At 35.6% G+C, this 25,920-nt stretch overlaps 6 protein-coding genes across 11 annotated transcripts; 3 read left to right on the top strand and 3 right to left on the bottom strand.

Moving 5' to 3' along the window:
- Nucleotides 1-190: 190 nt before the first annotated feature.
- On the bottom strand, nucleotides 191-8,101 carry LOC103581004 (nucleoprotein TPR). Its single transcript, XM_008562970.3, has 4 exons — nucleotides 8,040-8,101; nucleotides 7,735-7,927; nucleotides 661-7,560; nucleotides 191-562 (listed from the first exon to the last, which is right to left on the bottom strand). The coding sequence occupies exons 2-4, from the start codon at nucleotides 7,904-7,906 to the stop codon at nucleotides 441-443; spliced, it is 7,194 nt and encodes a 2,397-aa protein (XP_008561192.1). The 5' UTR covers nucleotides 7,907-7,927; nucleotides 8,040-8,101; the 3' UTR covers nucleotides 191-440.
- Nucleotides 8,102-9,238: 1,137 nt separating this feature from the next.
- LOC103581007 (protein virilizer) lies at nucleotides 9,239-14,605 on the top strand. The gene is made up of 3 exons (XM_008562972.2): nucleotides 9,239-9,893; nucleotides 9,973-10,085; nucleotides 10,169-14,605. The coding sequence occupies exons 1-3, from the start codon at nucleotides 9,840-9,842 to the stop codon at nucleotides 14,511-14,513; spliced, it is 4,512 nt and encodes a 1,503-aa protein (XP_008561194.1). The 5' UTR covers nucleotides 9,239-9,839; the 3' UTR covers nucleotides 14,514-14,605.
- Nucleotides 14,558-17,227, bottom strand: LOC103581006 (pentatricopeptide repeat-containing protein 1, mitochondrial). Its single transcript, XM_008562971.3, has 3 exons — nucleotides 15,645-17,227; nucleotides 15,265-15,570; nucleotides 14,558-14,755 (listed from the first exon to the last, which is right to left on the bottom strand). Exons 1-3 carry the CDS (start codon nucleotides 17,076-17,078, stop codon nucleotides 14,630-14,632), a joined length of 1,866 nt encoding a protein of 621 aa, XP_008561193.1. The 5' UTR covers nucleotides 17,079-17,227; the 3' UTR covers nucleotides 14,558-14,629.
- A 177-nt stretch (nucleotides 17,228-17,404) lies between these two features.
- Nucleotides 17,405-18,672, top strand: LOC103581008 (FAD-linked sulfhydryl oxidase ALR). Its single transcript, XM_008562973.3, has 2 exons — nucleotides 17,405-17,596; nucleotides 18,163-18,672. Exons 1-2 carry the CDS (start codon nucleotides 17,510-17,512, stop codon nucleotides 18,565-18,567), a joined length of 492 nt encoding a protein of 163 aa, XP_008561195.1. The 5' UTR covers nucleotides 17,405-17,509; the 3' UTR covers nucleotides 18,568-18,672.
- An 85-nt stretch (nucleotides 18,673-18,757) lies between these two features.
- Nucleotides 18,758-23,304, bottom strand: LOC103581009 (transmembrane protein 145). 6 transcript variants are annotated; one of them, XM_053738654.1, is made up of 6 exons: nucleotides 23,235-23,304; nucleotides 22,949-23,071; nucleotides 20,864-21,246; nucleotides 20,229-20,676; nucleotides 19,492-20,081; nucleotides 18,758-19,135 (listed from the first exon to the last, which is right to left on the bottom strand). In XM_053738654.1, the coding sequence occupies exons 3-6, from the start codon at nucleotides 20,957-20,959 to the stop codon at nucleotides 18,869-18,871; spliced, it is 1,401 nt and encodes a 466-aa protein (XP_053594629.1). In that variant the 5' UTR covers nucleotides 20,960-21,246; nucleotides 22,949-23,071; nucleotides 23,235-23,304; the 3' UTR covers nucleotides 18,758-18,868. The 6 variants fall into 6 exon arrangements, with proteins under 6 accessions (XP_053594629.1, XP_053594631.1, XP_014296311.1 ...); XM_053738656.1 differs by having other exon boundaries at nucleotides 20,229-20,549; nucleotides 20,634-20,676; nucleotides 22,949-23,266; XM_014440825.2 differs by having other exon boundaries at nucleotides 20,864-21,258; nucleotides 22,949-23,266.
- A 99-nt stretch (nucleotides 23,305-23,403) lies between these two features.
- LOC103581010 (dolichyl-diphosphooligosaccharide--protein glycosyltransferase subunit 1) lies at nucleotides 23,404-25,567 on the top strand. The gene has a single exon (XM_008562979.3). It carries the CDS (start codon nucleotides 23,517-23,519, stop codon nucleotides 25,338-25,340), a length of 1,824 nt encoding a protein of 607 aa, XP_008561201.1. The 5' UTR covers nucleotides 23,404-23,516; the 3' UTR covers nucleotides 25,341-25,567.
- Nucleotides 25,568-25,920: the final 353 nt, after the last annotated feature.

The raw sequence follows: 25,920 nt of genomic DNA, 5'->3' as shown, positions 1-25,920 counted from the left end.
TTAAATAATAAGTTACTCCACAATATTATTTATATACATGAGGTTTATTAATTCCTTTCAACTCTTATACATATCATTTATATATATTTATATAAAAAAAAATCCAAGAATACGACTTAATGTTAATATAAAAAATTAATTAATCAATTAATATTAAAGTGATAATGCTATGGAATTTATGGAATGATCCACGTTTACGCTTTCATTAATTTAAATATAAATTTACTCTGAGTGTTTAAACGACAATTTGTATTTTTATGAACTCGTCAAGATAACAATAAAAAAAAAATATATATTTATCTAAATATTCGTTAATTATAAATACATGTGATACTGCATATTTATTTAAAATGTCTTAAGTGTTTACTTTGAGCATAAATCATCAAATTTACTTGCTTATTTATTTTCATCACTACCGTAAACTAATTAGTTTTTTTTTTTTAATAACGAGGATACCCATATTTAGTGGGACGCATGCGTCGTCCTCGAGCGCCACGACCACGTGCTACTTCATTGTTGACTCCTCCTCTTATTCCTCCTGGATGACCTCGATTTGATTGACCTTAAATAATTTAATAGAAAATGGATGAGTCAAAAATATTTAAATTAATAAAGAAATGAAGGGATCAAGGGGTGATAAGTAATGGCTTGTTGGCTAACCTACTGCTCCTTGACTATTGTCCCAGATAATTGGAGTGGGTCTTCCCGCTCGTCCGGCACCACGAAATGTCCGGTTGGATCTTCTAGCTGGAGAGCCACGTGCTTCAGCAGTGCCAGAAGCCGGAGTTCCAGATGCAGCAGCAGCTGCGGCAATAGATCTCTGTCGTGTGTTGATAGAAGGACTGGCTTCGGCTTCACGACCTTCTTCTTCGGCGTCTTCCTCGTCAGCTGGTACATCAATGGAGTCATCGTCGACATTGCCAGCGGTGGCAGACGCAGCAGCTTCGACGGTCTGTTGGTCACTTTCTGAGCTCACTCCGTCGTTGGTTGTGGCGGTACTTGATCCGGGCACTGCTTCCATTTGCTCGGTTTCTTGATCAGTTACTCGGATACTTGGGACTGGAGTTGTTTCAATACCACTGTCGCTTGAAGGTCCAGTGGCTGGAGAACCGGAAACTGGAGCTTCTTGTTCTTCAGATTGCCCACTAGTTGACGGAGGCAATTCAGCGGCTGGTGATACTTGCAAAGGTGTTGTCGGTACACTGCGCCCGGTTCCGCCGTCTTCTAGCTGCGTTAAATCCATTCTGGTGTCATCCATACCTTCTTGAACGACTTGAGCAACACCAGAGCCCGATGGTGCAAACATTGTTCTCACATTAGCGGCAGTGGGAGTGGCCAGGGTTGGTGTTGATGATGCTGCCGAGTCTCCAAATGTAAAACGACCTTGAGGAACTTGGGGAGAGCTGACAGCTTCGCCGAATCCGTCGCCACGACGTGGCACAAAAAGAGTAGGAGTGCTGGGTACAATACTGTCATCACCGCCGTCTTCATAGCCCTGCTGAGGGAGCAAAAAATGTTGCTGTTGACGAGGCATAGGTGCAATACCACGAGAAGATCTTGATACAAATGCCGGTGGTTCACCAGTTGGTCCAGCACTACTTATAGCCTCAGACTGCTGCTGAGGAGGTTGACTAGTCGGAATGGTTGGCTGTGCTTGTCTTGGAACTTCAACATTTCGTGAATCATCTTCTAAAATTATTTCTACTTCATTATTATCACCTTCTACTTCACCTTCAACACCATAAGGCATCTCTTCCTCCTCTTCTTCTTCCTCTTCCTCTTCATCCTCTTCCATCTCTTCATACTGATCATTGTCAAATTCTTCTTCTTCCTGAGCTTGATGATGACTACCACCTTCACCTTCATCACAATCTACCACAACAATACAACCTTCCTCACCCTCTTCATCTTGATCTCGTTGACTGGAAGTTGGTACCTGATACTCAACGTCAGAGCCGCTGGTTGTCGCAGTTGATGCCAGTTCTTGTGTACGAATTCTTTTTACTTTTGGGCTGGGTAATTGTTCAGATCTACTGTGTTCAGTTCCTTCAACGACACCAGATCCAGATGCGCAGGTATCCAGACCACGTGGTCGTTTGTGTCCACTTGAAGCTTGCGATGTACTGACAGAGGGTGTAGAACTGCTGGCAATTGTTTGTTGTTGTTCACTACCAGTCGTCTGCTGAGGTTGCTGCTGCTGTTGCTGTTGTTGTTCAACTCTTGGACTCACTAAAGCAACAGTCTGAGGTTGCTGCTGCTGTTGCTGTTGGTCTTGTGGCTGCTGAGCTTGAGATTGTGGCTGCTGAGCTTGACAAGGTTGCTGTTGCTGTGCCTGTTGTTGAGGCTGCTGCTGACTATTCATATTTTCAACATTCTCTGGCTCTTCACGTTGAGTTGATTCTGCAGATTCACTCAGTTGCGGTTGGACTGCGAGCTGGCGTAAATTAGAAGGCTGTTGTGATACAGAACTACTTGTGCTTGCTGGTTGATAGTCAGTATGGCTACTGGTAGGAGAACTGGTCTCCGTGGTGTGAACAACTTGCTGCTGTTGTTGAGGAGCAACAAGCACTGGATTACTAGCCGTCGTTGGCAAAACTGCAGCTGTACGAGACTGAACGACGACACTCATAGGTCGAATACTGGCCAGAGGAGTTTCAGCACGTGCAGACATTGGTTTTATATTCGCAGTAGGTGGTTCAGTCACGTTGACTCCACTTACTCCAGCTGCTAATTGTCTTTGCAACTGACCAACTCGCTGAAGAAGAGTCTCTTTTTCAGAATTAGCTTCAGCTTTCTCATGTTCTAATCGTGTAATACGACCCTCAAACTGTGATTTTATCACCGCAAGTCTGGCATCATGCTCATTAGGATCAGAATCACTGCTACCTGAATCAACTTTCATTTTCAATTCAGCCAATTCTTTTTCACACTTTTTATTTGACTCTGTAAGCGTCATAATTCTCGTACGCGCACCTTTCAACAATTGCTTTGTTCTTTCTTCTTTATCCATACTCGTCTTGTTCATATTCTCGATTTCTTCTTTCAAAACTACAGCTTCAGCTTGAACAGAAGCTATTTGCTGAGTTAGCTCTTCAACTTTAGCAGTCAATTCTTGATTCTGTTGACGCAATTCTTCGCGTCCTTCTTCACGCAGTTGATTTTCACGTTCCTCAGTGACAGCGACATCTGCATTGGTGGCAGTTTGATTTTCTTCAGCTTTAGCTTTTTCTTCTTCCATTGTCTTGGCCAACTCTTCGTACTGAGTCTTGTATTTCTTAGCAATTTTACGTATCTGTATCTCCTTGTTTTTAACATCGACCAACGAAGCTTCTTTATCTCCAAGTTCTTTTTGCAATTGATCAAGATCTTTTTTGAATGCAGCAGAATCTTCGAGAGCTTGATTATAATCTTGACCAAGTTGACGTGCTTCCTCAGTAGCTTTAGCCAACTGTTCACTCTGGCTTTGTATCTGTTTCTGGAGCTGAGCAATCTTTTCTTCAAGTTTAGTTTTCTCCGTCTTCAATGCATTCAATTCTTCCATACGTTTAGCATGAGTTTCACGCTCGGATGTAAGCAATTTGCTGAGATTTTCACGTTCAGTCTGAAGCCGTCTCCAATCTTCAGGACTGGCTTTGTTAGCACGTTCAACAAGAGTGTTTGCACGCTGTCTCCACCGCGTTGCTTCATTCTTCAAGCTGGCATTCTCTTGAACCATTGCCTCATTCTTTCCTGCAAGATCACGAGCTTTTTCACGCAGTGGTACAACTTCTTCAGACAATGCTGACACCTGGGTACTCAAATCTGTTACTTTGGCAAGCAGAGAATCACGTTCTTCCCGAAGAATTCTATTGGAATCAGCAATGGCATTTAGTGTCTCAACTTTACGTAATAAGTCAGCGTGTTTTGATGTCGTAACCACGTCAATTTCAGACTGTTCTCGTTGATTAGTCAGCATCATTTCACTTTCTTTAAGACGTTTTTCAGCAACCTCGGCCTGGGATTTCAGTCTAAAGTTCTCGGCTTTAAGGACATCCAGCTTAGTCATGGCAAGATCTTTTTCACGTCTCAAGTACTTCATAACTCTCAACAACTGTTCTGCTGACTTGGAATCTTCTTCAAGACCAGTCAAGCTACGATTCATGGCACTGGAATCTAAACTGGTATCCATGGATTCTTGTCCACCCAAAGATGATCTGTTGCTCTGCATAATCGCCGTACGATCACTCAACTCTTGAACTTGATTGTGAAGCAAAGAGTTCTGGGCATCAAGATCCTCAATTCTCTTTTGCATCTCTTCCATGTCATTTTGTAGCTGCTGTTCACGTTCACGACACGCCAGACGTTCAGCTTCAAGGGCTTCAACTGCAACATTCTTCGCACGAGTCAGTTCATCCATTGTCTTTGATATATTTTGCGAGTCAGCACGAAGTTTTGCAAGAACCTGAAGATCTGTTGAATGGAGTTGCATCTCACGTGCATATTTTTCTTCCGCTTCTTTGGCAGCCTGTGACGCATTGAGTAGATCGCTCTTCATTAATTCCAACTCTCCCTTTACTTCATCCAATTCTTCGAGTTTTGCTTCAGCAACTGCGAGTTTCTCCTTCAACTCAGCATCCGTAACCTGCTGGCCACTCTGTGCCTGAGACAATTCACTTTCCAAATTTGCCACCTTTTTCTCTAGAATTGCGACTGCATTGCGCGATGCTTCGAGCGCTGTCTCCAATTCACGTTTCTGTTTTTCAAACTGAACAGTCATCTCCTTCAGTTGTGCCTCAGTACTATCAGCAATGTCACCATACTGCTGATTTTGTTGACGCGCTGTCTTTAGTTGTTCCGTAAGTGATCTGATTTCCGCATTAGCGCTGGCTAATTGCATCTCCAACTCTTGTAATCTCTTGGCCAAATTCTCATCACCAGTAATAGGTTTAGCCCGTGACTGAGTTATTGTTTCCCGCAATTTAGCTTCCAATTCATCAGCACGTCTTTCAGCTTCAGTTTGAGCAGTACGAGCTGCCTCTAAATCAGCCCGTAAACGTTCACCCTGACTTTGTTCTTCAGTCAGACGTTCTTGAGCAGTTGCCAGTTGTCTTTCTAGATGAGAAGTCAGCTCTCTAAAACGATCTTGCTCTTCTTGCAGACGACGACGTAACGCAGCACACTCACGAATTGAATCATCAAGTCTCATTTCAGTTCTCAATTGACCTTCAGCTTGTACACGTTCCAAGCTCGCTTTGATAGACTCAACATCAGCCTTCAGCAGTGCATTGGTCTGTCTTTCACGATGCAACATCTCACGTTCCTTTAATAAACGCGACTCAGAGTCACGAAGCAGTTGCCGTTCTTGTTTCAAAGTCTCCAGTTGAACTTCAGCGCGAGACAAACGTGTTTGTGATGACATCGCGTCGTCTTTCAACATAATAATGCTCTGCTCATGTTTACCTATTGTCGTGCTGTAATTAGCACATCGCTCTTCAAGTGATTTTATCTGTGATTTATACGTAGCAACATTAGATTGAAGTAAATTAAAACGTTCTTGCGATGAATCAAGTTGTACTTTCAGTTTACAGCAACGTGTCGAATTGACCTCCGCTTCCTTTCTAAGTCGATCAATTTCTTCACCCAGCATTCGTTCATGTGCGGCCTTTTCCTTTTTATAAATTTCATACTCGTCGGAAGTTTGCTTCAATTTATCTTTCGTATCAGCCAATTTACTTTCCAGCTCTTTAATTTTGTCTTTATTTTCTTCAACAGTTTTATTATGCTTATCAATAACTTCTCCTTCACAAGTATTTTTTTCTTCCTGCTCCATCGGTTCAACTTCATCATCATCAATTTCCTTGCCCGTTTTATTCAATGCCTGCTGATACATAGTCTTGTACATGTCTTTCTGCCGCATCAGATTCTCAACCATTTTAGTTTGACGTTCCTGTGCCGCTTGCATTTCGGCAATTTGATCGGCATATCTGTCAAGCTTTTCTTTAACTTCTCCATTGGTAACATCATCAGTTGCACGTTCAATCTCTTCCTGTCTCGATGATAATGAACGAACAACAGCCAAAAGTTTTTGGTTAGTCTCCTGTAGCTCTTCGATGTCTTTGAAAGTCACCAACTTCTTGCTTATTAAATCTGACGAAGCTAAATCAGCGTCCATTGAACTGTCCATATTCATAGGAACAGTATTACCAGTACGGCTTTCTTGTACTTCCTTCAACAAGAAACAAACCTGTCTCGCCAAATCAGACAACTCAGTCTTCAATTTTTGATTTTCACGGGTCAAATGTTTAGCAATGCGTTTAGCTTCATCGTGACTCTCTTGCATTTGATTATTTTGTGCCAACAATTCATCCAATTGATTGGTCAAAGTCGATACATTCGACAAAGCCACTGAGTATTCTTCTCTCTGCTGCTGAAGTATAGGAGCACGTTCCTCTAATTCACGAAGAATAACCTCCATCTGTGACTTAAGTCGTTCGTTTTCTTCGCGTTCAACAGTTAATTCATTAACTGTGTCCATCAACTGCGTGTATATCTGAGTTAAACTCAAACCTTTCTTTAATATGCGGCTAGTAATTGCAGCAGTCGGCGCCAACTGTTCAACTGCCTGGTCTAGTCGTTCTTGTTTGATATTCTTAAGAAGTTCATTCGCTTGTTCCAATTCTTTCGTCATTTTTTCTATTTTTTCATCCTTCTGACTGATCAATTCTTCATAATTTATTTTCTGCTGCCCACACTCAGTCTCTAGCTCTCCATACTGTTCCGTAGCTTGTTCCAACAATTCCTGAAGCGTTTTCACTGAAGTCGTAAATTCTTCAGCCTTGGAATTCGCCTCGTCGGCCATACTTTTGTACAAATCAGCAAGACGCGTCTGAGCACCGATTTCCTCACGATAAGACGCATGCATTGACAATTCATGTGACCGTTGATTTTCAACCTTCTGCGCCAACTCATCGCAACGTCGTTGAAGATTCGAATTCGCTTCACGCAATTGAGTCAAAGAATCATTACATATCCTGAGTTCTTCGTCACGCTGAGCGAGGCGCGTGTCAGTCAGCAGAGCACGTGAAGATGCCTCAGCACGTGTGGTCTGCAACTCCATTGATCTCTTGGACAATTCAATTTCTAACGCACTGATCTGCTGGGCTGTTAGTGCTCTCTCTTGATCCAGACGTTTTTCTTTGTACTCGAGATTCATTTCGCGGCTACGAATCTCTTCTGCTTCAGCAATCGCTTGGCACTTGGCCGTTACTGCGGCCTGCAATTGACTGGACAGTGATGTTATTTCAGTGTGCAGTCTCTCGACCTCATGGTCACGACGTTCGGCCTGCATCTGCAGAGTATCACGTTCGTCAACTGCTGCATCGCGCTGACGACGGAATTCCGATGTTTCTTTTTGTAGACGTTTGACATTCTCTTGTAATTTGTAAATTTCATTTTTAGCTTCGTCAAGTTTTGACTGCAATTCGTTTACATGATTTTCGGCTAATTCCAATTTTCCTTTATGTTCTTCTAAATCTAATTCACGTTCTTTGAAATCTTTTTGGAGTTTCTCGAGTTTTTTCTCTGAAATAATAAAATAAATATTTAATATTCAGTAAAGATATTTATTTTACTGCCAAAATTGTAGATTTACCGCCAAAAATAATTTTCGCTGATAATGGCGTCATATTAAATAAATATTTCAAACTTATATTAATATATAAATATATAAATAAATAAATATTAAAAATTACTTACCGAGACTTTGTCGAGTGTGTTGAAAAACAGCTTTGGCGGTTATAAATTCTTCAAAGTTTTCATTGAAATAATTTCTAAGCTTGTTGGCGACTGTTTCAGAAAGTTGGGTTAACTCGTCCTCAGTTAAAATCTTTTTCAAGACATCACAATCACTTTCTTCGGTCTGTTCCATTTTATTTTAATATTTTTCGTGCTGATGCACAAGATAATAATCAATAAATTTATTTATATAAATTAATAATTATAATACTTAAATAATGCCGGATATTTTTTTTAAACCGGTACTTTTTCCTGATTATACGTACGAAAGAAAATGGTGAATGGAAGCACAATGCGTGTTTGCGTGTTGTTACTCGTCTCACTCCACTCTCTGTTTCTTTTTCAACTAGAAATATACAATGGCCGTGTTCGTAGAAGAGGGAGGTTAGGTCAATTCTCATGTAATTTTCATGTTATTATCAGCCTTAAGGAATTGTTGAGAATCACCGGAAGCTCAAGAAGAGAACAAGTGGCGCCGTCATAAATTAGCAGCAATGTCGATAAAAAGATGAATATAAGAAGGACCTACAGTTCTTCCTAGTGTTGTAATAATCGACCATGAACAATCGATTGTTTACAATCGACTATAACTGATAGACGACAATCGACTGTATAAAAAACCGGTCTTTCAACAATCGATTAATCGGAAAATCAATTTTTTTTTTTCAAAATTTTAGATTGTTTTTATTATCAACTTTATAGTTGGACAATCGAATATCCAACAATCGAGGTTGACAATCGATTTTAGATGTCTCAATCTAATTTTTTAAAAATAATTTTTGGAGGAAAAATAGATTTTTAACTAGTAGTTTAAACCAACTGTTAAATTTAAATGTTTATTTTTAATATAAAATATATTATTACATTTTTATTTTATTATTATTACTATTATTAATATTGCAAATTACATATACTATTTACTTATGCATAAAGAAAAATTTACCAATGTTTTTCATCTAAACACTGCAAAAATAAAATTTTTTGCAACAATCGATTTTTTGTGTACAACGTTTAAGTTGGGCAATCGAAACTACAATAATCGATTGTAAAAATCGATTGTTTAAAGTAACAAATAATCATTAAGGACATGGCTATTTACGGGTGAATAGCACTTTCTTTTCTGCATATGATATTCATTTTTTAATTTTTTATAACAATTTTGTCAATAAAAAAAATTCTAAAAATTTCCAGATGTCGGCTAACTTCAATTTCATTCGAAATTGATCCTTTATTGTTAAAAAATCAAGCAATAGAATTTGCAAAAAATAATTATATAAATATAATTTTTTCAAAAAAATCGATGTTGAAAAAACGTTTTGAAAAAATAAAATCGATTTTTTTTCATTAATCGAACCCTCCACAATCGATTGCAAAACATCTACAATCGAACCTCTAACAATCGATTGTTCGATTAATCGACTTCGATGTTACAACACTAGTTCTTCCTAGTGTTGAGCACCGAACTATTCCCATTGCTGTTGACTGATACCGGGGACTTTCCCCTTCTCTATGTATATTTTTTCTCCCAAGAAATTTCTCTCTTGGTTTAATCAACTTTTATTTCTTAGTTAGAGTATACAAAAATTTTTGCGTTAAAGAAATAGATAATGGTTAGAAATTTTCAATCGTCATGAATCATTTTTGATCGTAATATAATGTTACAATTTCTGATCATATTAATTACTTTTTGTACTTTCATTATTATTTATAATATAAATAATCAAGAAACCATTCCTTTTTGTTTTTTGTCATCATACTATTTATTATACTCTGATACTATTTATTTACATTAAAATAATAATTTTAAAAACCGTTCATAAAGTACCCTCAGCGGTGGTTAGTTTTCAATGCGCAGTAAAAAATAACTTTGAGTTAAAGTTTTTTTTACCGCGCATTGAAGACTAACCTTTTAACTTAACCTGATTTGCAATTTATATTGCAAACTAACCAAGCTTTAATAAACTATTGATATATAAAGTGCATAATAATATGTATGAAATAATTTTAAAAGATAAAGTTCAAATACTAAATTAGGATTAGTAAAAATAGTCGTTTTAATTATCAAAATGGATAATATTGAGTTAATATTTTTTGACACATTCTCACACGACATAGCTGGGGTAAATATTGATGTTTGTTATTAAATATTATTTAGTTAAGAATGTAAACAATTTATATTTATATTTAATGTTTGTTCAGGAACTTAATTTGGACCTCGTGCAATTTATAAAACCGGTTTACATTAGTGAAATAAGAATAATTCCTCTTGGAGCCAGAGTTCAAGCCGACTTTCCCGGAGGTGTACGACTGGGGTATTGAAACTTTCCATTTATTATTTATTTTATTTGTGTAAAAAAAATTTATTGATAATTTTATATTTTTTTTTGTTTAATAGAGCAACAAATCCGTCGCAGTTTGAAATAGAATTCTTCGTAAATAATTACAGCAAGCCTGGCTCTCCCACTTTTGAATCATTGGGCGGATTAGAATACAAACAAAATGTCAATATACAGCTAGAGTGCGAGAAAAAGCAAATACTGACGGACGGTTTGATACTCAAAGGCTGGTACACGACAATAACATTAGCGGTGTATGGAAGTCTCAATAAAACAATAACAATTACACCAGAAGTTACACCTCCAGCACCACCGCCGGCTGAAGTACCGGCTGAGATTCCTGAGCCAGAGCCTAAGCCGTCTACTTCACAAACCGTTGAGCCGCAACCTGACTGGTACTTTGAGAATCACTCACAAGCTCCTGCTACTTTTACGGCACCTGAACCACCAGCAACAAGTCCAACACCAGCTGCCCAACCAGCTCCAGTGGCAGTCGAATCACCTGTAAAGACTTTGGTTAATGAACCGGACAAAAGTGAACCAAAGCAGTGGACTGAAGAAACACCAGAAGAGGTACCGAAGCCAATAAAAAGACCGTCGTCACCACCTTCAGAGTCTTTAGTGTCTCTTAGTCCAGAATCCATATCCGCTGAAGAGGAAGAAGCAGAACGTGAAGCGGAAGAAATGGTTACTGAAGCTATTGAACCTTTCGAACCAATTCTTTCAGATGAAGAATTAATGACAGATGATTTGCCACCAACGGCAGCTGAGTTTACTTGCGATATTCCTGAAGATATTCACATGATCGAGCCGCCAGATCTGCTGAATATTGAGAAACTTCCAGTAGGAATAAAAAAAGACAGTGCTGACAACTCGGAAAAAATTCGTGAAATAATAAAATCTGTTACTAAATCTGTTATTAATTTTAATAACGTAACTGGACAAGAAAAAGAAGTTTTTGTGCATAATTGTGAGACTCTTTGTGTTCTACTTGGATCGTCTTTTCACCCAGACAATGACGACCTACGGGATATCACTGAGATTGTTAATGCTGGTCTGGACATGGAACTTGCACGTGCACAACCTCAACCCGCTTACAAAGTTCGACATGTCAAGGTAGGAGTTAGATTAGCTGAAGCAGCAAGTGCTCTTGAAGAAGGTGCTGATATTCTTTTAAAAGTTCAAGCGCCACATAAACTTTTGACACTCTGTACACGTGAAAATGTCGCTTTGCCAGTTAAATTGGCAGCTTTAAGAGCACTTGACGCCGCTTTAATAAGTCCGAAGATTGTTGAAGAATTTTTAAAATCAGATAATAATTTGTACAAACTTACTCTGCTGATGTTGGATGAAGCAAAACTAGCGAGGTTGAAATACGCCTTAGTTTCTTTGCTAAGAAAAATTCACGTCTATGAATTACTGTCGGAAATAAATCAAGTTGGACTCAAGGAAATTACGCTAGTCGAATTAACTCAAGCGTACGTCTGCGCTCCGACGCTCATGGCTCAACCGAAAAGACAATTACCAGCTAGAATGCAAATGGAATTTGAGCGAGAGCACAACAGAAATCCTCGTAAACATTTGATATCTTATTTCCATCACTACGGTTTAACTCGAAGAATTTTCTTTGCTCTAGTGTCTCCAGAGTCAACAGAAAGTCTCATCAAAGCCACGAGAAAATTTTTAAGTCACCTAGCCGACACCGGAGATGGACTTTGGTATCTTTTCAAGGAGTCAGAAGTTACTAGGTCGATATTAAAAGCTATAAGATACGAAAAACCAGGACTGGGTGCTATGATCGCATGGCGACTTCAAGTAGTCCAGTGTCTTGCACTCCTAAAAAATTCATCAACACAAGACTGGTTGGTTATAAAAAAACTCCACTCATTTCTCACATTTCCCGAGGGCTTACGAGCGATCATAAAAGTTTTATCAATAGATTCTTTTATTGATATCTTAATTCCTCTGCTATCAAATCGTGACTTTTCAGAATTTGCGGCTGAGTTAATAACGACCATGGTTCGTTATTCGGACGAAGTAGAAGTCCTGCAAAGTCGTGCTGGAGCGCTGATAGAGGAAGCGAGAAGTCAAGTAATACTTCGTGATGTAATGTCTCATTTAACGGTAGCAGCACTAGCTACCAATTGGAATCACGGAGATGTCTCTTCTCTTGTAACAACGATAAGAAAATACGCTGACAAAGCGCCATCACTTCCTGGTGAACTTATAACTGCATGCAGAATCTTACATCACTTGATATTTCCTTCAAGCAGTGACATGGATCCAATGGAAGCGTACATCGAATTGAAGCACAGAAATGCTTTGACTCAACTATTTGCTGCCGATGGATTAACGGCACTGATCGCAGTAATGACTAAATTAACAAATTTTTATCAGCAGCCTTACGTTTATCGGGCAGCATTTACTGGTCGTCGAGGATTATTACTGATATCTGTATTACTTCCATGTGTTAAATTAACTCACGCACTATTAGAGCGACTGGTAAAATGTATGGCAACTGAATTTAAAGATCTGACTCCTGTTGTACCACTTCTAGGAGTTTATGCTCTGGTAGACGCGATACCAAATTCTAGTCAATCGACCCGACTACTTGCCGATGAAGTCGCTGAGACTCTGCTACTATTCACCCGAGCGGTAGATTCTGACGGTGCTGGCAACGTCGCCAAGTCTCTTTGGACTCAAATGCTCGGCGAAATGCTCAAGATGATTTCCTCCAGTCCGTGTAATTTCATTCCTGGTTTAAAATTATTTTCACGACTATTGCCGCCCATTTTATATATTGAAGATACAGCTGAGAGTGAAGATACATTACGCGCTCTTGGGTTACGGAAATTATGGTCAGCTCATCTTCAAGCACAAGCAGTAAATCTTGCTGAGACTCTGAGGTTACTTTGTGCCAGTTGGAATGAAACTTTACTGACGTTATTGTCTACTGTTTGTAAACAACTGAGCGATTTAGCAGCACCTACGGCACTACTTGTTGGTAGATGTCTTCTTGATAGAATATTAGCAGCATCACCTCTAGAGAATCATGGACCGACACTGGTACTGCTTAGTGATTTAGCACTCCATGCACCAGTCAAAGCCACTCTACTGACTTTATTAAGTCCAACATCACGCGCACAAGTAAAATCAGATCAAAAATATATTCCAGTTGTTGACATGATGTGTTCAGCTCTTAAAAATACAACAGATAAAAATGTACAAATTGAAATATTAGAAATATTTAACACACTCTGTGATCATACTCTTAGTATTATGCAAGAGGAACATATTGAATCTTTTGAGATTCGTTTAACACATTCAGTTCCTAGCAAGGAACCGTTACTATCAATAATCACTGCCCTCATTGATATTCTTGCAAATGCAACCAAGTATTCATCAGATGTATTAGAAAATACACTACGTATTCTTTTATCACTTACTCATCACAACTACGGACTGTATCACGTTAAAAGCTGCTTAGAAAATAATCTCGGTACGTTGAAGTCATTCTTGGAGCACGTGGCGACTGTGGAAAATGCTGAGGATGAGGACAAAAAAGTAAATCCAACACTTACAGTAACTTTTCTGGAAAGTTTAATAACGTGCGGTAAATTTGAGAGACGATCGTTGTATCTACGGTTGTCTCAGTTGGCAACTTTGATCATGTGGGATAAAAATGAAACCCATCCGTTGGAAAAAATTTCTGGTACTGCGGAGTTAGTTAATGATCTAAAAGCAGCGGTTGAGAATAAAGATGAAAAAGAACCGATTCCAGAAATGCTTGAACCTCTTTTACCAACTCCAGATGCGTTATTGAATCAATTTTCACAGAGATCAATCAAGAGGTCAAGATCACCAATACCGAGAGCACGAAAACGGTTCAGTGGAACCGGTAGCCTGGAAAATAATAATACCGTTGATTTGATAGCGTTGGCTACTGAATTATTACCAGCAGATTTTAATTTAATAACTGCAACGCAAGTGCTTTGCTCGAAAACTTTATCAAAAGACATCCTGGAATCAGGACAAACGAAGGAAGAAAATTCACGTGATAGCCGTGAGCTCCAGAAGCCACCGACTGTACCCACGGCAAAGACGAAAATGCCTTTTGTTGCTCCAATGCGTGGCCGTGCACAATTCGTGAGCTCGCGTGGCGGGTTAGTGTCTGGTGGAGTCGGCCGAGGCGCTGATCCGTTCAGATCGAGACCACCGAACACATCACGACCGCCTTCACTGCACGTTGACGATTTTGTAGCACTGGAAACTTGCGGCGCACAACCAACTGGACCTACTGGCTACAATAAATTAAGTGTTCGAGGTACATGTCCACCTAGAGGTGTCATCACCGGACCAAGATGTCGACCGTGGATGGAACCACGACCACCGTACATGCGTTAGATAAATTATTAATTTACGATGGATAATATTATTTCTATCCAATCTTATAATTTTATATTATTATTTTAATGAAAAAATTATATGTACATATTAATTAATTTGTCTTATTTTTTATTTTATCTTTTAGTTGTTCTCATGTCGTGCTTGACACGGCCAAATTCTTCTTGCCACCTGGCGTACCGCATATTGAATTTTGAATATAATGTTTTGTAACGTGGATCATCTGAGTGTTTTGATTTTACCTAAATTATAAAAAAATTTATTAATTACAGTCTATCAATTATTTTAATTAAATTGTTTCATTATACCAGCATCAAAACTTGAAGTTTCAGTGTTTCTACAACCAGTATTTAATAGTTATTTCAGATCATTAATCTTATTTACGTAAATGACAGCTCTGTGATTAAATTTTATAAAAATTAGTATCGATAATAAATAGTATTTATAGTATATAAAAAAATATTTTTGAATGCCAATGAATACTGATGAGTCTGATATGTACACGAAGTCTTATAATTATGGTCGTTAAAATTACCAAAGTATTTATAATTTCTGCTTAATTATAAATTTAAAATTATAATTTACGCTTACGCTAATAATTGGTCTTAAATTAACTTGTTTCTGACTGGCTGCTGAATGAACTTTTAAGTTCCAGCAGGTAATAATGAAAAATCTAGTGTCTAACTCAGAATGAAACACGGCCTGAAATTGTTTTGTTTCAACCCTTGTTACACAATATACTATTACTTACTTTCTTTAATACAATTTTCGATATCTTCTGCTGAAAATTATCTAATATTGAGTACAATTCCTTAGACGGCTTTATTTTTTCCTTTGCCATAAGATTCATTATATCGAGAATATACAGAAAATTATTATTTATCGTGGCATTGGCAATAAGTGCACCAGCAATAACTGCATTTAAACGATGACCAGACATCTTCATACCATCAAGAAGTGTTTGTGCTTCTTCACGCCTATGACATCCTAACGCGAGCACTCCCCAAGTAATTATATTTGGAGACAAGCCGCTGTGTTGGATTTCATCGATCACTAACTGAAATATGAATATTCAAATCAATAATTAAAATTACCACCAGCAATAATTATAAATTAAATTAAAATAAATACTTTAGCTTGTTTGTAAGCACCGCGACGATTCCTCTTCTTGATGAGCATATTAAAAAAATCAATGTCAAGGTGGACCTTTTTCTTTCTTGCCAATGTTATAATATTCTTCTCAATAACTTCTGAATTCGGTACTGTTTCCATCAGCAGTGTCATTGTTTTAGTATCTGGCACGACATTATCACGTTCCATTCGCTCAATAAATCCCGTATACCCACCAAAAAGTATCAGTTTATTTTTCTCATGTACTTTATTCAGTGGAATATCCAGTACATTTTTAGTTTCAACCACCGCGCTGGCTGCAGCCGACTTGTATCTTGTTTTCTCACCTTCACCGATCATCTTGACATCTGATACATCTCCATTGACCACAGAATCGATGATAAAAGATGAGACCATCGGTGGATTAGCTAATAAATCCGGTGTACTGTCGTCTTTAAGCGTAACCTGACAGCCTTCAAGATAGCCATCAAATTTATCATTAACTTTGAGGTCTCCCATCTTGGTATCCCTGATAGCGCGTAGCATTAAATTGTAAGTAATTAACGTAGGCTTGATACGTCTTTTCTGCATCATGTGCCAGACAATCAGAGCATGTCTCAAACCCGCTTCTTTATCAGAGTTACAAGCAAACAGCAATGAATTGTATGTGGCTTCGCCGACACCTATTCTCTTGTCAATCATTTCATCAACAATTTGAAAAGCTTCCAGCAAACGGTTGTGAAAACCATAAGCTTTGACCATCGCGTTGTAATGAGCCTCATTCAGCACAATATTTTTTACCAAAAATTCTTCACGAAGTTTCTCTAGTATTTCCAAAGCCTGAGCACTGTACTGACAATTAGAACAAGCGTTTAATATACTTGTGTAAGTCGCTCCATTTGGTTTCAAATCTCTTTTCTTCAATGAATTATATAAATTCCATGCTTTTTTTAAATCGCCCTGAACAGCATGACCCCGGATTAAGAGATTGTACATAAAAGTTGTTGGTTTATCACGATTACTTTTTATAAGATCAAGTACTTTTAATGCTTCTGTTAAATCACCACGTGTCAAATGTTCTTTTATCAAATTAGCATACTGTCCAGGACTCAACTTCAATCTTCTTGGAATTTTTGACTCTTGTTTATCAAATTCCTCCACTTCTTTTTCTTCATCATCCAGTTCTACCTGATCATAACGATCACCGCTCAAGTCACCAAATACATCTGGGTCTTTTGGTTCTGTCACAAAATGTTCAGTTGAAAAAAATCTATTGTTTTTATAATTAGACCCGGTGTCATATTTTATTAATTGATGATCATTTATACTGGACTTCAAATCATCAAAATTAAATGAAAAAAAATTTTTAGCCAATTGTTTATGACATTTTAAAGTATAGTATTTATTACTTGCTCTTATGCCACAACTTATTAATTTTAGTCTTGCTGAAAACATTTTGACAGTTTTGTTATCTTATTTTTTTTATTTAATTCAAACAGTCTCTTTTAAAAATTCGTACTTTTAATTAATCATTAAACATTATTTATATTATTTTTAAATTACACTGCGGCTTTTGAGGTTAACAAAACACATGGAATGTTTTAAAAACATTAATCACGTAAATTACGCAAGATATGATGGTGATATTTGAATTACAGCGCGTAAAAGTTTATATGTAACTCTGCGGGAAATTCAAAAAAAATTACTAGACTTTCTGATCGATAGTAATTTTTGTATTTTATGGTAAATAATTAAAAACAAAACCTTTAGCTTTAGCACATTTCACTACACATTTAAATACCATGGTTATGTAGTCACTGTCAATTGAACTGACAAATTATTTTTGAAAATAAAAAATATTTTTAATGGTTTTATAACTAAAAATCATGAATCCCAATGAAAAACCATGTCGGACTTGTATGGACTTTAAATCTTGGGCTAAAATTCAAAAAAAGGCCTATGACACTGAACAGGTAATAATTTACATCATCTTTTTTATCAGTAACAAAAAAATAACCATCAAAATTTATTTAATAATAATTATAATTATTTAATTTAATGTCTAAAAATTAACATTCATTTGCGATACTGGAGTTAGCTGATGTGTAATAATTTTTGGAGTTTTTTTAAACGATAAATTATAAAAAAAAATATTTAGAAAAATTGCAGTGTTAACGTTTTTAGTGTTCTACATGTGCATATTTTTTTTTTGTACTTAATTAATTCGTTGAAAAAAAAAAAAAATTTAAACTATCAATTGTCTGCTAACCTACGATACGTAATTAAGCCGACGTCTCGTAACGTTTGGATTTTTTTAAAAATGATAAATTAAAAAAAAATATTTGAAAAATTGCACCTGTAGCTTTTGGAGTTTTCTACATGTGCACATTTATAATTTTTCTTTTTTTTTTGTAATTGATTTAAAAAGAAAATCCGAAAATTTTAAATTGTTCACTGACTTCAGGATCATATTACTTTATTAAATTATTTAAATTCAGTACATAAGTAAAATTAATTAATTATATTAAATTATTTACAGGCACAAAATACAACAGTAAATGCTGAATATAAAGAAGCACTGGTATCAGCTGAACGTAAGTTAAAAAATTGTCCTTTGGATAAAGATGAATTGGGCTCGGCGACCTGGTCATTTTTGCACACGATGGCAGCTTATTATCCGGAAAAACCAACAACTCAGGAGACCACTGACATGAAAACGTTTTTCAACGTATTCTCTAAATTTTATCCGTGCGCACCGTGTCGTGAAGATTTACAAGAACAGTTGAAGAAGAGGCCACCGGAAACAGCATCACGGGAGGAGTTGAGCCAGTGGTTGTGCGATGTCCACAATGAGGTGAATAAAAAATTAGATAAGCCTGTCTTCGACTGTAGTCTAGTTAATCAAAGATGGAGAGACGGCTGGCTCAATGGTTCCTGTGATTAAATAAACACTAAATTTTTCTGTATTATATATAAATATATTTTATTTTGTCTCATTTAAATTAAAGAGAAAATTTATTATTTATAAAATAAATATTTCACATGAGTATTATTGCTAATAATTATTTATCTCTTTATATATTATTTCGTCTGTAAATAATGAGCAAAATTGCACGTGCGCATTATTACACACACTTTTTTTTTTAAATATATGTACAATAACAATTACAGTTAAGTAATTTATTTAATTTAAGGCACTTTTCTTTAAGAAAATAATTTATTTACAAAATGTAGTTTATTAATTATTATGCGGGTCTTGCACGATTTCTATTTAAATTAATAGTAAATATTGCAGCAGTGCCCCCTCTTCTTGGTTCGTAATTATGATTTTGTCCAACGGCAATGGGAACTACTTGCCATGTTCGTATATGGAATGGAAAACGTGTGTTGGAAGATGTTGGTCTTGTAACATAAAGGAACATTGCATGTCCAACAAAAATAATCCATAGGGAACAACCTTTTACGACACTCTGTCTCACCCATTTATCAACAGCAAACGTGATAGCAAGTACCTAAAAATAAAATATGTATATTTATTTATTAATTAAATTTTTAAAATTAATGAAAAACGTCGAATACAATTACTGAGTGGCCCTTCTTTACATCAGCCAAAAATATTCTAGTTAAAATTTATCAGGTGAAATATCTCATTTACTAATATCTCAATGTAAATTGTTTCGAAAAAATTTATCTTGGATTGAATGGAAACCCATAGGAATCCATCCGAGATAAATTTTTTTTATAGAGAAAATATCAACTTACACCACTATCAAACGTAAAATTGAGATATTAGTGACTGAGATATTTTACCTGATCTATTTTTACTGAAATGTAATTTCTGAGATGAAGTGAAGGGAAGCCTAATTACCGTAAGAGGATGACAGAGAAACCAAGCAGAGCCAAGTGACAGCAATGAAGCGTAGAAATGAAACTTGGTGCTGCTTTTGCGGCTGGTTCGGTAGCAACAGGCTACAAAGACACCCCAGGCAAGGACTTTGAGTGCCATCAGTCCAAATCCTGGCGGTGATTCGTAGATATAGAGAACTAATCCGGGATCAAAGACCTCGGCTTCGTAAATAAAGAGAACAAGTTGGAGGAAGACAATCGTTCCGATGAACCAAAAGAGACACCACATTTGTTTATTTGATAACACACTCTTGGTCACTGTGTAACCAAGCGCCAGAAGGAGGATCAGCAGAGTGTACAACGTTTCCGCACATGATTCGAAGAGATTCCCAAAGAGAGCCGCTCTTGGAGCTTCAAATCCTGTCGAGCCTCGATATGCGAGACTATAGATCTCGAAACTGATTCCAATTAATTGGTAAATTTGTGACACCATAAATATTTTGTATGTCACATGGAGCAGACGTCGTAAGCGTAATTGAATCGCTACGTAGAGACTGTAACTTACCAGTAATATGTAAGCACATCCTGCTCCTATCAGAAGTGGTAGTAACCCTGTAAATATTAAATATTTATTATCAAAATTTATCTGAAAATTTTACGATCCTGGAGTTAGCAGACAGTTAAAAAATTTTTGATTTATTTTTTAACAGTCAGTTAATTTCAGTATCAATGTTTTTTACTTTCGATTAAAATACTTACAAAATTCATCAGCAGAAAAATGTTCCCTCCAAAAACTACCTGGTTGAGCGTTCGTCAGACTCATATCGTAGGAAATATTTAGCCCAGTACGTGACGTGCAATCAGCTAAAGCAATGAACCACCAACGTGGTCTCGATGACCGAAATTCTCGATAACTCGTACAGCGCAATTGGGCCCATGGTTCATAGAGCTGAGTACAGCCTGATATTCTTGCTACGTGACTGCTTGCTGATAGCGGTACTATTTGTCCAAATTCAGGACTCAATATAGACTGTTTTTGGTCACACGTTTTATCCGAAGGATAAACACTTGGCCACTGATCTGGCGCGTCATAATAAAGCAACAAGTTTACATTTGAAGTTTCATTTGGACTTCCTTTTACGACAAAGTCATAACGAAATTTACCTTTCTCTGTTAGAAAACAAAATCTTGCTACAAATGCCCAATTCTATAAAAATAAAATGTTAATATTTTTGATAATTAAGTTTAAAAATTAAAAATTAAATAAAAATAAATGATTGATGAATTTAAATGATTACAGTTTAGCAATGGAAGAATATAGCGGGGCAATAGAAATCAATAAGCATTGTATGATAATACTTTTAACAAAGCTCGTGAATATTTAATTTATTTACTTGAGTTGTAACGAGTTCCCCGCGAAGAATTTTAGATTTTGTGCTTGCAGTAAAGAAGAAAACTAAAAGTATCATACAACTGGTAATTACTTTCATTATTATTGTTTTAAAAAATGATAATAACAGTAATAAAAAGATATTATTGTTGTTTATTGTTGTATGATTAAATGCGAAATAGCCATTCACAAGCAGGTGACGGCGGAGTTACACACTTTACTACTACTGATGAAACGTGACATGCTATATCCTACCCCTGCTGATATACTACCCCTGCAGTAGTTTGTGGTATAGGATAGCCACCTGATTACCACATTTTATATATGCGCTACGTGATGACCACCTACGCGATGTCCACCTCTACCTTCGCTGACCTCATTATCCCTCTGCAAACTTTACTTTATGTATATAATTATTTTTTTTTTATTAAATAAAATAAGACAACAAATTGATTAATCGATTGAGAATAATTGCATTTTTTAATTTAATTAACTGTTAGTTGAATTTATAATAAAAAAATTCGATTTTTATTATGAAATAAATATAATGTAGTTGTATGAAATTGTCATCCTGAAGTTGACAGACAATTAAAAATTTTTTGATTTTTTTTTCAACAAGTAAATTAGAAAAAAAAAGTTTGAAACTATGCACATGTAGAAAACTAAAGAAGCTATAGGTGCAATTTTTTATAAATATTTTTTTATAATTTGACGTCGACTAACTTGAGTATCATAAAATTGAGTTTTTAATTTATAAATTCAAATATTTAAAATTCATAATAATTTAAATAATTTTAAATCGGATTTTTTACTTAGGCCTCAGCTCATTTGTAATTTCATATATATTTATAATATAGGTATTAGATATTTATAGTTTTTCTGAAAGAAGAAGAATCTAGTGTCATATTATATGTACTACCAGTGACTAAAATTTAAAATATATTTTTTAATTCGTAAATCCTGGTGGTTGTAACTAAGTAAGAAAAATAGTAATTTTAATAATGAACAACAGTTGTTGATAATTTTATTGTAAACTTAATATTTCAAGATCTTTATTAGTTAAGTAATCAGAAATATTTCTTACAAATGTATCTGGAAGTACATTATAAAACAAACAATGAATTATTTTATAAGCATTGATTAATAATTCTTTTCTCTGTACAGCTTTCTTTAGACGATAATTAATCACACTAGTGTACAATGGAAATTCAACCCTTTCATGCAAAATTACGCTTTTATCAACATGTTTTATTCTTCGAGCTAATGCAAATTGACATTTGTGCAGCACTTTATAATAAGTTAAATTAATAAACGCAATACGTGTTTTTTTCATTAATTCAATTTCATCGTAGCATTGTTGACGTAAATTATCAAATTGTCTATCGTTAACAGTTTCTAAATTTCTATCATTGGCATGTAAATTAGCACAATATAATTTAACAATATGGTGTTTGATTATTGTAATAAGATTTTGAAAGTAATTATCACAATCAATTGCCATCCTAATGAAATTTAAAAAAATCCGCGTACGGTTTTTTAAATTATTTAAATATGCATTTATTCACTTTTATTTTACTTGCATTTTATTTCTTTACTCAAAAATTTAAAAAATTATGAGTGTGAATGTAGCAGACACCAGACAAATTTTAAATTATTAATAGAGTTAACAATAATTAAAATAAAATTAAAAAAAATGCGGATTTAAAAAACATTGAAATTAATAAGTGCATTTTTTATAAATATTTTTTTTTAAGTATTTACTCTACTTGTTTATAATTTGAAATTTGTCTGATGTCTGCTACATTCACACTCATAAAAAATTTACAATTGTCAGCTACACTTACACTCGTAAAAATTTCATATTTTAATTTAATGATGGCAATAAAATACTTACATCACTTTTCAACTGCTTTTAACTTTTTTATCTCTAAAAACAAATCATTAGATTTTATTTTGTAGTTTTTAGATAATTAGTGACGCGGTTTTGTGAGTAATTTAAAATGAGCGTGAATTTGGCTGACAATTGACAATTTTTTTAATTTTTGAATAAATGAATAAAATTTAAGAATGAAAATTAAAAAATTTATACTTATAGATAATTGAAAAACCAAAATTTATAAATGGTTTCATATCTGCTACATTCACATTCATAATTTTAAATATAATTAGAACTCATTTGTTGAAGTTTAATTTTTATTCACCAGACTGCATGCTGTCATTTTAAAAGTGTGAATATAGCCGACATCAGACAAATTTTAAATAATTAATAAATAGAATAAATAATTAATAAAATAAAATTTTAAAAAATGCGGATTTAAAAAATTTTCAAATTAATAAGTGTATTTTTTATAAATATTAATTTTTCAATCATTTACTCTATTTATTTATAATTTTAAATTTGTTTGATGTCTGCTACTTCACACTCGTGTCGTTTTGACATAAAACTTTGTCTCTCTAGGATGTGCTGCCCTCACCTTTTTATTTAGTTTAACTAACCGTCGAGAGCCACGTCTGCGGGCTCTGTTAAACACCGCCACGTTTGTGTCGGCTAGATATATACACATCCATGTATTTCTAGTAGCCGGTAAACAGACTGAACAATTAATTAATTTAAAAAAAAAATATTTAATTAAGTGTTTAAACAAAGATTTAAAATAATGGCTCATCCCAAGAGCTTATTATCTTCAGTGATATTATTAATAACAATACAAGTGGTGTATTTAACATCGCCGGAAAAAATAAACGCCGATGTGGTGCTGAAGAATGTCGACAGGACCATCGATCTCCAGTCACAAGTAACCAAAGTATCATCAAAACTGGTTGTAGAAAATACTGGAAAAACTCCAGTAAGACATTTCGTGTTTGCCATTGATGATAACAAACATCCTCAGCTGAGTTACATATCAGCCCATACACGTGATGCAAGCAGAACCGAGCTAAAGGTAACACCGATAACACTTGAAGGTTATCCTGGTAAAAGTGTTTATCATATTGATTTAAAAGATCAGCTTCAATCTGGCAGATCGACTTCAGTCGAAGTTGAAACTGTTTTCACTCATGATCTTGATCCCTACCCCAAAGAAATAACTCAGCGTGAAAAACAGTTGGTTAAATACACGGGTAATGTTTTAATTTATTCACCTTACAGTGTAACTAAACAAACTACTAATGTTATCCTGCCAAACAGAAACATCGAGAGCTACACTAAAATAAAACCAGTATCTTCAAGTGACTCAGCAATTGTCTATGGACCATTTGACAAACGTCAAACATTTGCCTACGAAGAATTTACAGTACACTTTGAAAATAATAACAAATTCCTGACTGTTACTAGATTGGAACGAGTAATTGAGATCTCCCACTGGGGTAACATCGCTGTCGAGGAGACCATCGATTTACTTCATACTGGCGCGTTGCTCAAAGGTTCATTTTCACGCTACGAATATACTCGTGAATCTAAATCAGGCCAAGCCAGTGTGCAAAGTTTTGATACAGTCCTACCGGCAGCAGCTTCGGACATATATTATCGTGATGACATTGGTAACATATCAACTTCTCACACCCGAGTAAAGAAAGACTCGGTTGAGGTTAATCTGAGACCACGTTTCCCGCTTTTCGGTGGATGGAAAACCCACTACATCATCGGCTACAACGTACCCAGCTACGAGTATCTTTATCATGATGGTGATAAGTATGTCCTGAAAATGAGGCTGATTGATCATGTGTTTGATGACATGATTGTTGATGAATTAATTGTTAAAATAATTTTGCCTGAAGGATCTAAAAACTTTGAATTAGATCTTCCTTATTCAGCAGTACGTCTTCCGGATGCAGTTCACTACTCATACCTGGACACAACCGGACGTCCGGTGATTACGTTGACCAAAAAGAACTTGGTGGAGAATCACATTAAAGACTTCAGTCTCAAGTATAACTTCCCACGAGCTTTCATGCTACAAGAGCCGATGCTCGTCGTCATCGCTCTGTACCTTCTGTTTCTTCTGGTCATCATCTACGTGCGTTTAGACTTTTCTATTGACAAAGACGAGGCTTCCGAAAGTAAACTACGTATTGCTGGACAGTGTGAAAAAATTCTTGCTGCTCAAGACAAACGTATCACGTCGTACAATGAGCTAGATGAGCAGCTGTCTCTCCTGAAGACCAGCAAAGACACCAACAGTTTTCTCTCAGCTGTAAAGAGTATCAATCAAGAGTACAAAAATGCCAGCAACACCGTCACTGATTTGGCGCAAAAAATAAAAGGTGACTCGGCTGATGTCTACGAGCGTGTTTGTGAATTACAGAAATTTGATAAACTACTCAAGGAATTGTACAACCAGCAGCAGGCATTATATGTTGATAAACTTGTACCAGGTAAAATAAGTCGCACGCAATTTGTTGAGGCTGAAACAACGATTACTAAGAAAAAAGAAGAGTGCGTTGAAAAAATCAACACCATCATCAAGTCACTTCAAATTTAAATACCATAATTATTATTATTATTAATAATCAATATTTGAAAAAATCATCAAAGCCGTCAAGTTGATATTTTTTATCCTACTAAACTTCAAACGCAGATAGTTTTTTTTGTCATTTGTTATCAAACTACTGCAGTAAAAGCTTTTAATTTAAAAAAAATCAATTTAACGGCTCACAAATAATCATCATTTTATTGACATTAATCTAAGAGATTAATTTTAGATCATTTAAATTTCGAATGTTTGTAATAAAGTTAAACTTTCTACGTAAAGAATTGTTATTATTTTAATTATAATTAAATATAAAGTAACCACTACCTTATATTATATAAAGTATTTTTTTACATTACATACAAATCGATAATCGCATGCCTAGGATAACATCAAGGTCGAAGTAAATGAAAAAATAAATAAAATATTTTATTTATAAATAAAATACAAAAATAATTAGTAAGTATAAAAGGACATGGTTCGAGTACGATTGCGCATTGTAATGCGAATAATAAAAAGAGTAACCAGACATTCGGAAACATTCATAGAATTTTATTCGATTGCTGATGGTATAGTTTGTTTTATATGAGGA

Source organism: Microplitis demolitor, chromosome 4 (assembly GCF_026212275.2).
Source record: "Microplitis demolitor isolate Queensland-Clemson2020A chromosome 4, iyMicDemo2.1a, whole genome shotgun sequence".
Classification (NCBI taxonomy): Eukaryota; Metazoa; Arthropoda; class Insecta; order Hymenoptera; family Braconidae; genus Microplitis; species Microplitis demolitor.
The sequence above is the reverse complement of the archived record's forward strand: the minus strand, read 5'-3'. Positions and strand labels throughout refer to the sequence as shown.